Source organism: Theobroma umbraticum, unplaced genomic scaffold, assembly GCF_002168275.2.
Source record: "Theobroma umbraticum cultivar Fairchild unplaced genomic scaffold, ASM216827v3 scaffold_95.0, whole genome shotgun sequence".
Taxonomy (NCBI): Eukaryota; Viridiplantae; Streptophyta; class Magnoliopsida; order Malvales; family Malvaceae; genus Theobroma; species Theobroma umbraticum.
Genome location: NW_018397257.1, coordinates 9,813,526 through 9,825,533, shown reverse-complemented (window position 1 = coordinate 9,825,533; position 12,008 = coordinate 9,813,526). Strand labels below are relative to the sequence as shown.

General features: G+C 34.5%; 2 protein-coding genes and 2 pseudogenes across 3 annotated transcripts in view; 3 read left to right on the top strand and 1 right to left on the bottom strand.

The window, feature by feature from the left end:
- Positions 1–251, bottom strand: part of LOC110412451 (protein TOC75-3, chloroplastic) — a 2,373-nt gene extending 2,122 nt beyond the window's left edge. Inside the window, exon 1 of the mRNA XM_089782991.1 lies at positions 150–251. Coding sequence (XP_089639117.1) covers positions 150–251 — 102 coding nt within the window. The remainder of the gene's footprint in view (positions 1–149) is intronic.
- On the top strand, positions 7–4,527 carry LOC110412218 (low-temperature-induced protein). Of its 2 annotated transcripts, XM_021422736.1 has the most exons (4): positions 7–1,962; positions 2,192–2,464; positions 2,578–3,218; positions 3,582–4,527. In XM_021422736.1, exons 1-4 carry the CDS (start codon positions 1,635–1,637, stop codon positions 3,585–3,587), a joined length of 1,248 nt encoding a protein of 415 aa, XP_021278411.1. In that variant the 5' UTR covers positions 7–1,634; the 3' UTR covers positions 3,588–4,527. The 2 variants fall into 2 exon arrangements, with proteins under 2 accessions (XP_021278411.1, XP_021278410.1); XM_021422735.1 differs by having other exon boundaries at positions 2,578–4,527.
- LOC149527468 (putative pentatricopeptide repeat-containing protein At3g25970 pseudogene) lies at positions 250–591 on the top strand (annotated as a pseudogene).
- Positions 4,528–7,047: 2,520 nt separating the features above from the next.
- On the top strand, positions 7,048–9,411 carry LOC110412141 (L-type lectin-domain containing receptor kinase SIT2 pseudogene; annotated as a pseudogene).
- Positions 9,412–12,008: the final 2,597 nt, after the last annotated feature.

Here is a 12,008-nt window from a genome sequence, read left to right as displayed (position 1 = left end):
GGTGTGATCAATGATTCAAAAATGGTGTTCTTATTGATGAAAGAATATGACGTGGTCTCATGGAACTCGCTGCTATCAGGATGCGCTCATCATGGATATGGTAGAGAGGCTCTGGAGTTGTTTGAACAGATGAGAAAGACAGAGATTACACCTGATAGCACCACATTCCTTGTGGTACTATCTGCTTGCAGCAATGTTGGATTTCTTGACAAAGGACTTGAATACTTTGAGTTGATGAAAAATGATGCCATGCTTGAACTGCCTGGAGTGGAGCACTATGCTGCTGTTATTAATCTTTTTGGTAGGGCAGGGTATCTGAATGAAGCAGAAGCCTTTATCAATAGCATGCCAATCGAGCCAGGACCATCTGTTTACAAAGCTCTTCTAAGTGCTTGTGAAGTTTATGGAAATATAGAAATTGCTACACGTTCAGCAAATAGGCTTCTAGAGCTGTGGCCTAATGATCCTGCAACATATGTGCTGCTATCAAAAGTACTGAAAATGGGGAATGACTGGGATGATGCAGCAGTTGTGTGTAAGCTAATGTCTGATAGAGGGGTGAGGAAGAATCCAGGCTGTAGTTGGATTTGAGTTATCGAATGACTCAGTCTCTATTGCAATGTGAAACTGTCAACCATCATCAAGATAGAAGAAAATCAGCTTTATCTTGGGTGTTTCTTCAAAGGATGGAAGAGAGAATTTAGAATATCCTTTCATCGAAGAAACTCTTTTCCCAAGTTTGGCTTTTCAAATCACGTGTAACTGTTTTTGGTGATGCATAGCCGTATATTTATGAAAGGATAACAAGACCTAAATTTTGCAGCCAGCTTAATTGTATTATGCTGAGGTAAAGCCTGTTTAGAGGAAGTAATCTTAAATTTTGTGAAGAGGTATCTGGGACATTTAGTTTTCTGTATATCCTTCCATTACATGTTAAGTAAATAAACATGCCTTGTTCTGAGTAATAACGTTTGCTCACTCAATTTTGGAAATCTATCCTTTGCAATGGTATAATTGATATTCAATGCAAAGGGTTGGTGTGCTCCTTAATAAAAGAGCTTCATTGCCATGTGTAATAGAAAATTTTACGACTTACATGTGAATCTGTTTGCTTGGGGGCATGGAATTATAGTCCTCAGATTCCATGAGATCGACAAGAAAGAGGAAGCATTTTGCTGATGAATCAATTGAATAATTAAATTGTATGTGTTGTCAGTTTGCTATTCAGAACCTTTGGAAAAAATTGTAACAACATTTTTATTTTCTTAATTTCAATGTTTTGTTCTAGCTAAAGGATTTGTAAGGACATGTGAAAAGTGTTTTTATTAATTTAATGTTTTGTAAGGATTTGTAATGATTTGATTCTATATAAGGATCTTCTCTAAACAATTACAATTCATTAGCACAAAATACATGCACATGGAAAGAGTGGTACTCTGTCTAATCTAAAAGGTTTGTGTTTCCTGTATTTATTAGAATGTGCATGAAACTGCATCATCATTTCAGATAGTGGAAGCACCATATGTTTGCAAAGGTTATTGTCAAATTCCAGTCCCATTGGACATCTGGCCAAAGAAGAGGTTGAAAGTTGATCCTGACCTAGTCAAATTGCTATTTTAAGGAAAAGGAAAACAATGCCATTGCATCCTTATTTTGTTACCATGTGTAAAACTTGTGCCCACAGGCATCTCAGTACCTCGTCGAATTATGTGGCAATTGTTTGCTGTCCATGCAAAAACACCGGGGAGTCATGCTCCAGTAATGTTGTTTTCTCTTATATGTCTCTCTTTAGGTTGACATCTAGAATGCAAAACCGATTGTGGAAGACTTTCAAGACGGGAAGGAACACGAAATTCAATCAGTCAACAATCGGAGAAAACATGGCTCAACTTGATCCCTTACATCGATATGGCGATAATCATCGAAATCCTACCACTCCAACTATTGAACAACTTCTTCGAGGTAATCCCAGAATTCCATACTAAGAACACAACAGGTTAATCAGGTATATTCAAGGGCCAGAGATCTTCGGGATACTATTTCTGTTCAACAACTGACTTCTTTAGCATTTGCTTAGAGCCAAAATTGGAGTCATGAATTGTTTCTAAAGGAAAAAAAAATGTGTTTTTTTGGCTCAAAGCAAGCAAAGATATCTTTCATAGTTTTTGTTTTAAATAACTTTCTTGTACAGCTGAGGATCCTCTAGCCTGGTCGCCTCAATCACACTCTTCACCCAGATCTGCAAGGAGCCAAGAGGTCAATGATCCTGAAGACGTCCATTACCATCCCAAAAAGTTAACCGTTCTCTCAAAAGTCAAGGAGAAGGCTCGAAGATGGAGGCAGAGTTTCATTAAAAGGAAGCATAGTGAAGGAGATAACACCACGCCCTCTTGGGGTGTTAGGTTGGAAGATGAGGACGATGGTGATGAAGTTGTAGGAGATCCTGAGTATCTTGGTGCTCCAAGTAATATCATAAATCTTCTTACATTTAGTTGACTCAATTTTGTTGATGCTCTTTTTAGCTGCTTTCCTCTTATATTTAGTGAAATGCTCCTGCTTGTGACATATTATTCTCAGTGTATGAATCGGAGCTGGCACCTGAAGGGTACAAGGAGAATGCAAGGCAGCATCCAAGGGCAGTTCCTGTAATCTCAGAAGAGCATGTTTTGCCAAGCAGTGTCAAACCTGTTCCTGAACAAGAAAAAACGGAAGCCAAGGCCAAGAAGCAGGCACCAGCTAATGCCACAGGAACAGATGCAACCCAGAAGATTGCTTCAAAGATTCAAGGCCTCTCTGTTTCAGCGCCAACAGCTTCCGAAACTGAGAAGCATGCTACTTATGAAAATAATAAGCATGCTGCTCATAAAACCAGCGAGGATGGTACTCATGAAGCTGACAAGTATGCTACTCAAGAAACTGACAAGCATGCCCTAAAAGCTGATAACCCAATCAGCCCCAGAGAGAACAATTGGGATAAAGGTGTTTCAGTGAAGGAGTATATAAAGAACAAATTTGAGCCAGGGGAAGATGAGAAAGCACTTTCTCAGGCAATATCTGATGCAATGAGCCCAAGGAGAACTCCAGGTGATGTGGGTGTGATCGAAAAAGTGAAAGGGGCTGTAAACTCTTTGCTCTGGAGAGAGGAGACAGCCCAATCTACAATCGATCATTCAGCTGGAAACTCATCTCCACACATTCCCATTTCTAACAATGCTCAAGTTGGTACCTTCCTTTTTCCTCGTAATCGCAAATTTGGCATCCACTTGCATACTTGAATTTAGTATTAGAGGAATAAAAAATTTAACAAATGGATGCTGAATCGTGACTGCCTGAGGATTCTAGAATCCAAATTATATCATATCTATTGCCAAAATTTCTTTCAAGAGTCTGGATACTATTTTGCAAAAGATCAGTTGATATCATGGTAAGTCACACGGTCAAATGTACATCAGTTATAACTCTTTCTGTCCAGTCCTACTATGGAGGTTCAGTAGTCTTCATCATTGTCACCTAGTAACTCAAACTGATCCTTGTTCAGGATACCAATGACTCCTCTCATTTTTCCTTTTGCCTTTTTGCAGTTATGAAGGAAGAGTACTCCAAGCCAACTGAAAGATAAATTTTACCCTGATTGCGACATGGTTTTCTGGACAGTCTCTTCTAATAAATAGTTTCAAGAAATCTAATTTTAAGTTTTGTATTCAATATGAAGCATCATCATCATCATTAACTGTAATCCACCTTACAACTGTTCAAAGTTTGTATCCAAGAATTCTTACCTGCAGAACTGCTGGTCTAACTTTTGGTATGTGGTGTAACCGTGTAAAGGAGCATATGACATAATAATGTGTTGAAAAATATTATTAATTAGGTCCTGAAACAGAAAGAAAATTAAAAAAAAGAAAAAAAATTCCAGGCCGCCCGTCTGAAGAAAATACTACCAGTCTACCAAATATGAACTCAATTGAACATCAACCACCACAACAAAATCTAGCCCAATATTTAGCTGTGATTCCTTCACAAAATGCTCTGAACTTTCATTGGGGTCCTGAATCTGAATCGATTCCACATCAAAGACAGTCCATTTCATGCTTACATACTAAAGGCAAAAGAAATTGGAAAGTTTGGCACCATATTATACCTTTCCAAGGCCTTGTTCTCTGGTCATCTATCGTGATAAGAATTGTCATTTGTTTCCATCAGTATTTGCAAAAGCCAATGGAACTGTTCGCTGTCCATGGAGAGCAGCACTTTCTATGTGGTTTACAGCAATCCCAACTTCTCTTGTGCCGTTAAATGTTGACTAATTCGATAAGTTGATACAAGCAACTGAATCACATGGTTCAGAAATGAAAAACACAAGAAAAAAAATTCTATGCTGACATTCATATAAAGGTATTGTTCAAAAAGTTTATTTAGAAAAACAACGAAACACAAAGGTTTTGTTCTTTGTATACATGGTGATCCTTTTCTGGGATTCCCTTTCCTGCTCTGATTCCACAATTTTGCCTTTTCAAAGCGGCGATATGACCATGTAGGTCGCTGAGCCCCACTTGCATTCCCACATATATAATATTTCCATTTTGACGGTACAATTTGGACCACATAAGGAAACCTCGAAGAGATTAAAAGCATATTTGGTCCCATTTTTTATTAATTTAAAAATTATTATAAAACTTTTATAAAAAAATTATAATTTGATTTTAAAAATAATCATCAAAATAAAATTAATTATTATTAATCATATTTAGTCATAATTTGATAAAAATATTCTTGAATTTATTTTAAATAAATTAAATTATCCATCACAATTTTTTCTTATTTTTGTCTCTGTTTTCAATTTCTTTCTCTCATCATCTAGCTTTTTTTAATTTTATCGATTTCTCTCTTCAACAGCCATATGTTGTGCTCTCAATTTCTCTCTCTTATACTTTTAAGACATCAAAAAATAGTTTTGATGTGCTTAGCGTGAGTGGTTATTTGAAAATTTTAATTTTTAAGTATTTTGGATAATTATAGATGTTTCAAATAGTTTTAATTACATCAATTCGGGACCTAGATACCAATAAACTCAAGAATTTAAAATTTATAAATCTAGGGTTTAAAAAATAATTTTTTTTATTTTTAGTTCAAATAAGTGTTTTAGATAAGAAAAATTCAAAATTGTGTTTTGATTTATGAAAGCATGTTAGAAATACTTTAATTAGTGGCATATCGTTAAAAAACCAAAAAATAATTAAGAGAGTACAAAAAATTTGAAGTTTTAATTTGTAAGTAACAACAATATTTTAGACATTAAAATATAACAAAATTTTTTTAAACACAGTATTTAACAATAATATTTTTTTGACATGGCATGTAATAACAATATTTTTTTCAACATGACATGTAACAACAATATTTTTTTCAATATGTATAACATGTTTTTGAACATAATATGTAACAATAATATTTTTCTAACAAAGCGTGTAATAACTTTTTTTAACTATATCGTATAATATGTTTTTGTATATGTCGTGCAACAATAATGTTTCAAACATGACATGTAACATAATGTGCATGGTGTGTAACATCATATATACTTAATATAAGGAGGTTTAATACATGACATGCAATATGTTTTTGTACATTATATGTAACATCATATGCATAATGTGTAACATTATATGCACTTGATATAATGAAGTTTCATTAAGGATAATTTTATCTAATTTAGCTAAAAAAAGTTAAAATTATAAAAAAGATTATTTTTTAAAACATTTTACATTTTAAGTGCTATTTTTTTAAATTTAACCACTTATAAAATTAAGTCAAAACTGTTTGGTAAATTTACTTTTTATAAACTATTTTTTAAAGATAAGTTGTTTAGTAAAACAATTTATATAAATTTTAATTTTGATTAAAATTATTATAAATGGTAGTTAATAAATGAGAAAAAAATTAAATCAAATAAAAAAAAATTTCCTATAATATTGTGAATTGTTGAAAGATAAAAAAAATATAAAAAATATTTATTGTTATTTTTTAAAATTTGACTTGAAATTTATAACTTTTGAAGTTGAATAAAATTGATGTTACCTACAAAGAGGAGAACCCAAAGTAATATTAATAATGGATCCAACTAGATCAGAAAAATCACGTTTAGCCATTGATTTGGCAATCCATTTTCCCATTGAAATCATCAACATTAATTTCATATAAATTTATCAAGGTCTTGATGTTCTAATCAACAAAATTTCTCTCCATGAATAAAAAAGTTTTAGTTTTTATATTTTTTTATTTTGAATGGGTTATTTATTTTGTTGAGAAATGTTAATTATCTGTTGGATATTATTGGCTTAAATGTGGAATTCGTTGATAAGAAATTAAGAGATTTTGTAATTCTTGTAAATCTATTTTAATTTTCTTGTAGTGTAGCCTATTATTACACCTAAAAGAAAAAATTCTTTAAAACAGAGTAACTATAAACGAGTACGAATATTAACTTTTCAATTTTCATCTAATTTATCTTAACAACGATTGATTTATTTGATTAATTATTTCAATTATAATCAACAAATATTATGTATATGATAAAGAAGTTAAGAACAAATAAACATCATATAATTATTATATCAAATAATAAAGAGAGTTTTTAAAAAAAATAAAAAAATGATAAAAAATGATATAAAATAAAATAAAATAATAATACATAAATACAGTTTTAAATTTAATTTTTTTTAAATATTTATAAGAATAAAAAAATCTTAGAAGAATAATTTGTAGAAAATGAGAGAAGAGAGAGGGGGTATTTTTTTAAAAAGGATCTTTTGAAAAAAAAATAATTCTCCTAAGAAATTAAACAGGTTTTTTAAAAAAATTAAAAGAGAATTTTTATTTGAGTGTTTTTTTAATTTTTTTTAAAAAATTATTATTTTTAAAGTATTTCACTAAATACTGTTTGATTCGTTTTTTCTTAAAAAAAATTAAAAATAAATCAAACCAAACTGGTACTAAGGCAGAGTGATTGACCAGCTGGATGCCCTTTTGAAATATAGAAACTCACAGCAAGATTGTTGATACAGATAAACAAGCGGTCTCCATTTCTCTGTTTTCTTTCTTCTCTCAATGGCTGCAGATCTTAAATCACTCCTTATTCTAGTAACATTCTTTATGTTTTTAGACCAGTTTGCCTTACCCCAAGAACAAAACCAGTTCATCTTCAATGGCTTTAAGGGAGCCAATCTGCATCTAAATGGGATTGCTAAGATCCTACCCAATGGTCTATTGGAGCTAACCAACACTTCAAATATACAAGTCGGCCGTGCTTTCTTCCCCTTTCCTCTCAAGTTCAACAAATCTGCATCTAACAGCTCTGATTCCCTGTCATTTTCAACCCACTTTGTATTTGCCATGGTTCCAGAATTGGCCAATCCTAGCGGCCATGGTATTGCATTCACTATCTCACCTACCATGGAGCTGGCAGGGGCTGTAGCAAGCCAGTACTTTGGGCTGTTTAATTCTTCAAGCAATGGCCTTTCTTCAAACCATGTGTTTGCTATAGAGCTAGACACAATTCAAAGCCCTGAATTTGAAGATATGCAAGGCAGCCATGTTGGAATCGATGTAAACAACTTGAGATCCTTGAAATCAGCTCCAGCAACATACTTTACGGAAGGGATAACTAAAAGCTTGGATTTCTTGAGTGGAAGTCCAATGCAGCTGTGGATAGATTATGATGAAGTGGAGAAGCTGCTCAATTTAACACTAGCTCCTGTAGGAAGCAATAAGCCTACCCAACCTCTTTTATCAACAAGCATTGATCTTTCTACTGTTCTTTTGGATTCCATGTATGTTGGTTTCTCTTCATCAACTGGTGAATTGGCTAGTGATCACTATATTCTCGGCTGGAGCTTCAGTAAGATTGGGAAAGCACAAAGCCTCGACTACTCAAAGCTTCCTTCACTTCCTCCACGGAGAAAACCAAAGTCAAAAGAAGATTTGATAATTATTCTTCCTTCAGTAGCAGTGATTGCCATGCTTGTAGCAATCTCTGGTGGTGCGTATGTTATACGAAGGAAAAAATATGAAGAAATACGTGAAGATTGGGAAAAAGAATATGGTCCTCAAAGATTTTCTTATAAGGATCTCTATAAAGCAACAAAAGGTTTTAAAGAAAAAGAGCTACTTGGTAGTGGGGGTTTTGGAAGTGTTTACAGAGGAGTATTACCTTCTTCAAATGAGCACATAGCGGTCAAGAAGATCTCCCATAATTCAAAACAAGGGATGAAGCAGTTTGTTAGTGAAATTGTTAGCATGGGAAGGCTAAGGCACAGGAACTTGGTGCAGCTCCTAGGCTACTGCCGGCGTAAAGGAGAACTTCTATTGGTCTATGACTATATGCCCAATGGAAGTCTAGAAAAGTTCCTATTTAGCAATTCAAAGCCAAACCTTAGTTGGGTTCAGCGATTTCGAATTCTTAAAGACGTAGCATCTGCACTGCTTTACCTTCATGAAGAGTGGGAGCAACTTGTGCTTCACAGAGATGTAAAAGCTAGCAATATTCTGTTAGATGCTAACTTTAATGGAAGGTTAGGAGACTTTGGTCTTGCCAAATTGTATGAGCATGGCACAAATCCCCAAACTACTTGTGTGGTTGGGACTCTGGGATACATTGCGCCGGAGCTGGCTAGAACCGGCAAGGCCACTACCAGCACTGATGTGTTTGCCTTTGGGACTTTCATGCTTGAAATAGCATGTGGAAGGAAGCCTCTAGAGCTACAACTAGATCCTGAAGGGACGATTTTGGCTGATTGGGTTCTTCAATTATGGAAAGCAGGAGCTATTCTTGATGCAAGCGACCATAGATTGGAAGGCGAATATGTGGCAGAGGAAATGGAGTTGGTTTTGAGACTAGGTCTTCTTTGTACAAACCCCATGGCATCAAACAGGCCTAGCATGAGGCAGCTGGTCCAATATTTGGATGGGAATGTTACCTTGCCTGAGATACGTTTGGAAGGTGCTAGAATTGAAATGATGTCAATTGAACATAATTTTAATAATTCTGTTTCTGCCAATTCCTTTTCCTCGTCTATTCTCAGCACTGGTCGTTGAATCAGAAATATCTCTCATCTTCATGGTTCAATAAGTACAATACCACTCAAATGCGAGAAAGCAAGCTGAACATCAGCAATGGAGAAAAGGATGCGGAATAAGTATGAGATTGATGCGTAGAATTTGCCGCAGGTTATAAGCTTCTTTCCGCCAAATATTGTGCTGTATATTCTAGTTCTGGTTAAAATATGTGAGCTCAATGCCAACCTATCCATGTACTACATCTTACACTCTTTGGCTGAACATAAAAAATAATTTGCTCCAAGTCAAGTTAATTATTAAAGCAATGCAATAGCTAATCATGCAACTTAAACCTTTGATTGAGCTTGAGTAGTTTGCATATTGTAATTAAATGCTAGTATATGGAAACAAGCCAATAGAATACAGAGAAGTTTACATATTACTGTCATAGCGAAAACATACAGGAAAATCTGATTTGCGTTTCAGTATCATTAATTCCACCCTTCTCCAATTGGTCTTTGGTGGTTACTATACTAGAAGGTTATGAAATAGAAGAGATTCAGTACTGACAGCCATCGTTCTTTCCCAGCTTTTGGGTCAAATTTTTTGCATGAGGGGCAGACTTATCTGCATCCGGCAGTCAATTATAACCTTGCGTATGCTGCACTAGTTCAGAGAACATATACAACTGCCTTAAGGACCTGCAGTACTGCTAAGGATGGAAAGTTCCCCTCTTGTTGACATCCTGGTTTTCATTCCACCAACACCCTCGTTCAACTATCTCTTAGCCTACTGAATTTTCTTCACACTTAGTCTTCTTTTTCTTTTTTCTTCTTGGGGATAAATGAGATTTTATTCATCCAAAGAAGCGGGAAAACCTGCTAAGTACAAAAGGAACACAGTGCTACAGCAGTAACACCAGTTGTTACATCGGTGAAGAACACCAAGAACAACAGCATAAATTAATCAAGTATATCATCTTAGCCCCGGTTTGTCATAATGTTCTTTAATTTGAAGCTATCCCCTGCAATATGCTCATCAAACCACCTCTTTTATGCGACTAAGAATAGCAAGAAGAGAACTGGACTTCTTGTTGTACATACTGATTTTCCTTTCTATCCAAATAAAGTAAAGATAACCATGTTTCTAGTCATGCTTAAGGGAAACTCCCTCGTTTTCCTCATTGCCCTTTTTCCTCTGTTTCCATTTTGATCCCAAGAAGTCTTCCACTTCCACGTGAGTCATGTATTTTGTTGTCTTATATCACGGTACTTTATTAGTGCAAGATTTTCTGCACATGCTTTCTTCTTTCCGCACCTAAAACATATCATCTTTCTGGATTTATGTACAATTCTCTTTTGCCATGTCTCACAGGTCACTAGGCTTTCCACTTGCACAATGCATTTCTTCCTCCTAAGTTCACATTTGAAGGCCTAAGATAAGCTCCAAAGAGGTTTTAGCATTTCTTCCTCCAAAGCTTTCAGGTAGAACTAAATATGTTGCTCCTTTCCCTGTATGTATGCTATACTTAATGAAAGAATAAATGATGTCTTTTCTGTTTTAAATGAAAGTCAATGGAGACAAAGTCCATGATCCTGATCTAAGGATGATAAGGCATTATTATTTATTACCAACAGGAGTGACATACACTGCACGAGGTAAATGCATGTACGTTTTTCTTCTAATTGGACTTTGTTGTTGAATTGAATTTATCAACAACACGGCTGAGTTTAATTACTGATATGTTGTATTGAATTCTACAGAAGAAGATATCTGAAAAAATATTAAAAGTATGAAAGTATAAACAGATTGACTTGCAATGAACAGTTACTGTTAAATCCTACCTGTTTCCACATATCGTATTGAAGATTATCTCCAGCCAATCTAGTAACATACCCTGGCTTTGGTCGGTCTGAACTTTATATAATCTATTTGGCTAAGCTACTACTGATTATAACCTTGTTTGATACTAAGCATGGTAAAAAATGGTGTTGTTTATTGTTGCATGGTATCCAAGTCCAAGATAGACAATTTCTATCTAAATTTTGAATTATTTCTAGCAAACTAATTATGGAAATTGTGTGGCAACGGGAACCCAATATTCCTACAATCTTATTATATTTCACAGTGTACCTCATTGTTTTTTTAGATTGCATTGTTAAGTATTGGATAAGGTTTAGAGGCTTGTTAGGTTAAGTCCACAACCAGAAGTCAATTTTCTTTGTTTTATTTTTCTTTCAGAAATGATGAGGATGCACCATGAGGATCACCATCCTTTCCAACATGTCAAAGCAGCTGTTATGCATGCCTATGCATGTTATGCATGTGCATTGGAATTTTGGAAGGTTAAATCCAAATTCAACAAAACAATTCTGCCTATGCAACCTTCTACCAATCAAGGTTGCAAAGTACCTACTTAAAGTAATATTTTGAGAGTGTTTTGTGACATAGAAGAAAAGGTATGCAAACAGTGGCTAAATTTTGTCAATGCCAGAAAAACAGCCTACTGCTCTATTTCTTCCTCCTAACTGATAAGTCAAAGTTTTGGTTCTCAATCTATTACTTAATTAATTATAATAATAAAAAGTCCTATGATTCAAAGAACATGTACTCCTGGCCATGAAATTTATTTCCCTGGTTCCTTGACAATTCCATATAGCATAAGTTAAATCTCCCTTTCCTTTATCAAACCATGCATGGGAAAAGCAATGTAGATTTAAGACAAAGAGTGAGGCATTTTTCTTTTTAAAGCTATGTTGAGGCACATAATTTGCTGGCATGTATTAATTACTGGCTAATGCTTGATATTAATATACACCAAGCTTAATTGAGAAAAGAAAGCAGAAAAACAAACGAAGTGAAGACAAGCCGCCCCTATATGCAATATTAGCTCTTCAATATATGCTAAGGGCATTACTCTCTGACTATACTCCTTTGTTTTTGACAAACTTTTT

Bases quoted from the DNA above. Each gene is read 5' to 3' on its own strand.
- LOC110412218 (XM_021422735.1), top strand. From the start codon at position 1,635: ATGCCATTGCATCCTTATTTTGTTACCATGTGTAAAACTTGTGCCCAC. The intron at 1,963-2,191 runs GTAATCCCAGAA...TTTCTTGTACAG, and splicing joins TATTGAACAACTTCTTCGAG to CTGAGGATCCTCTAGCCTGG. The intron at 2,465-2,577 runs GTAATATCATAA...TATTATTCTCAG, and splicing joins TGAGTATCTTGGTGCTCCAA to TGTATGAATCGGAGCTGGCA.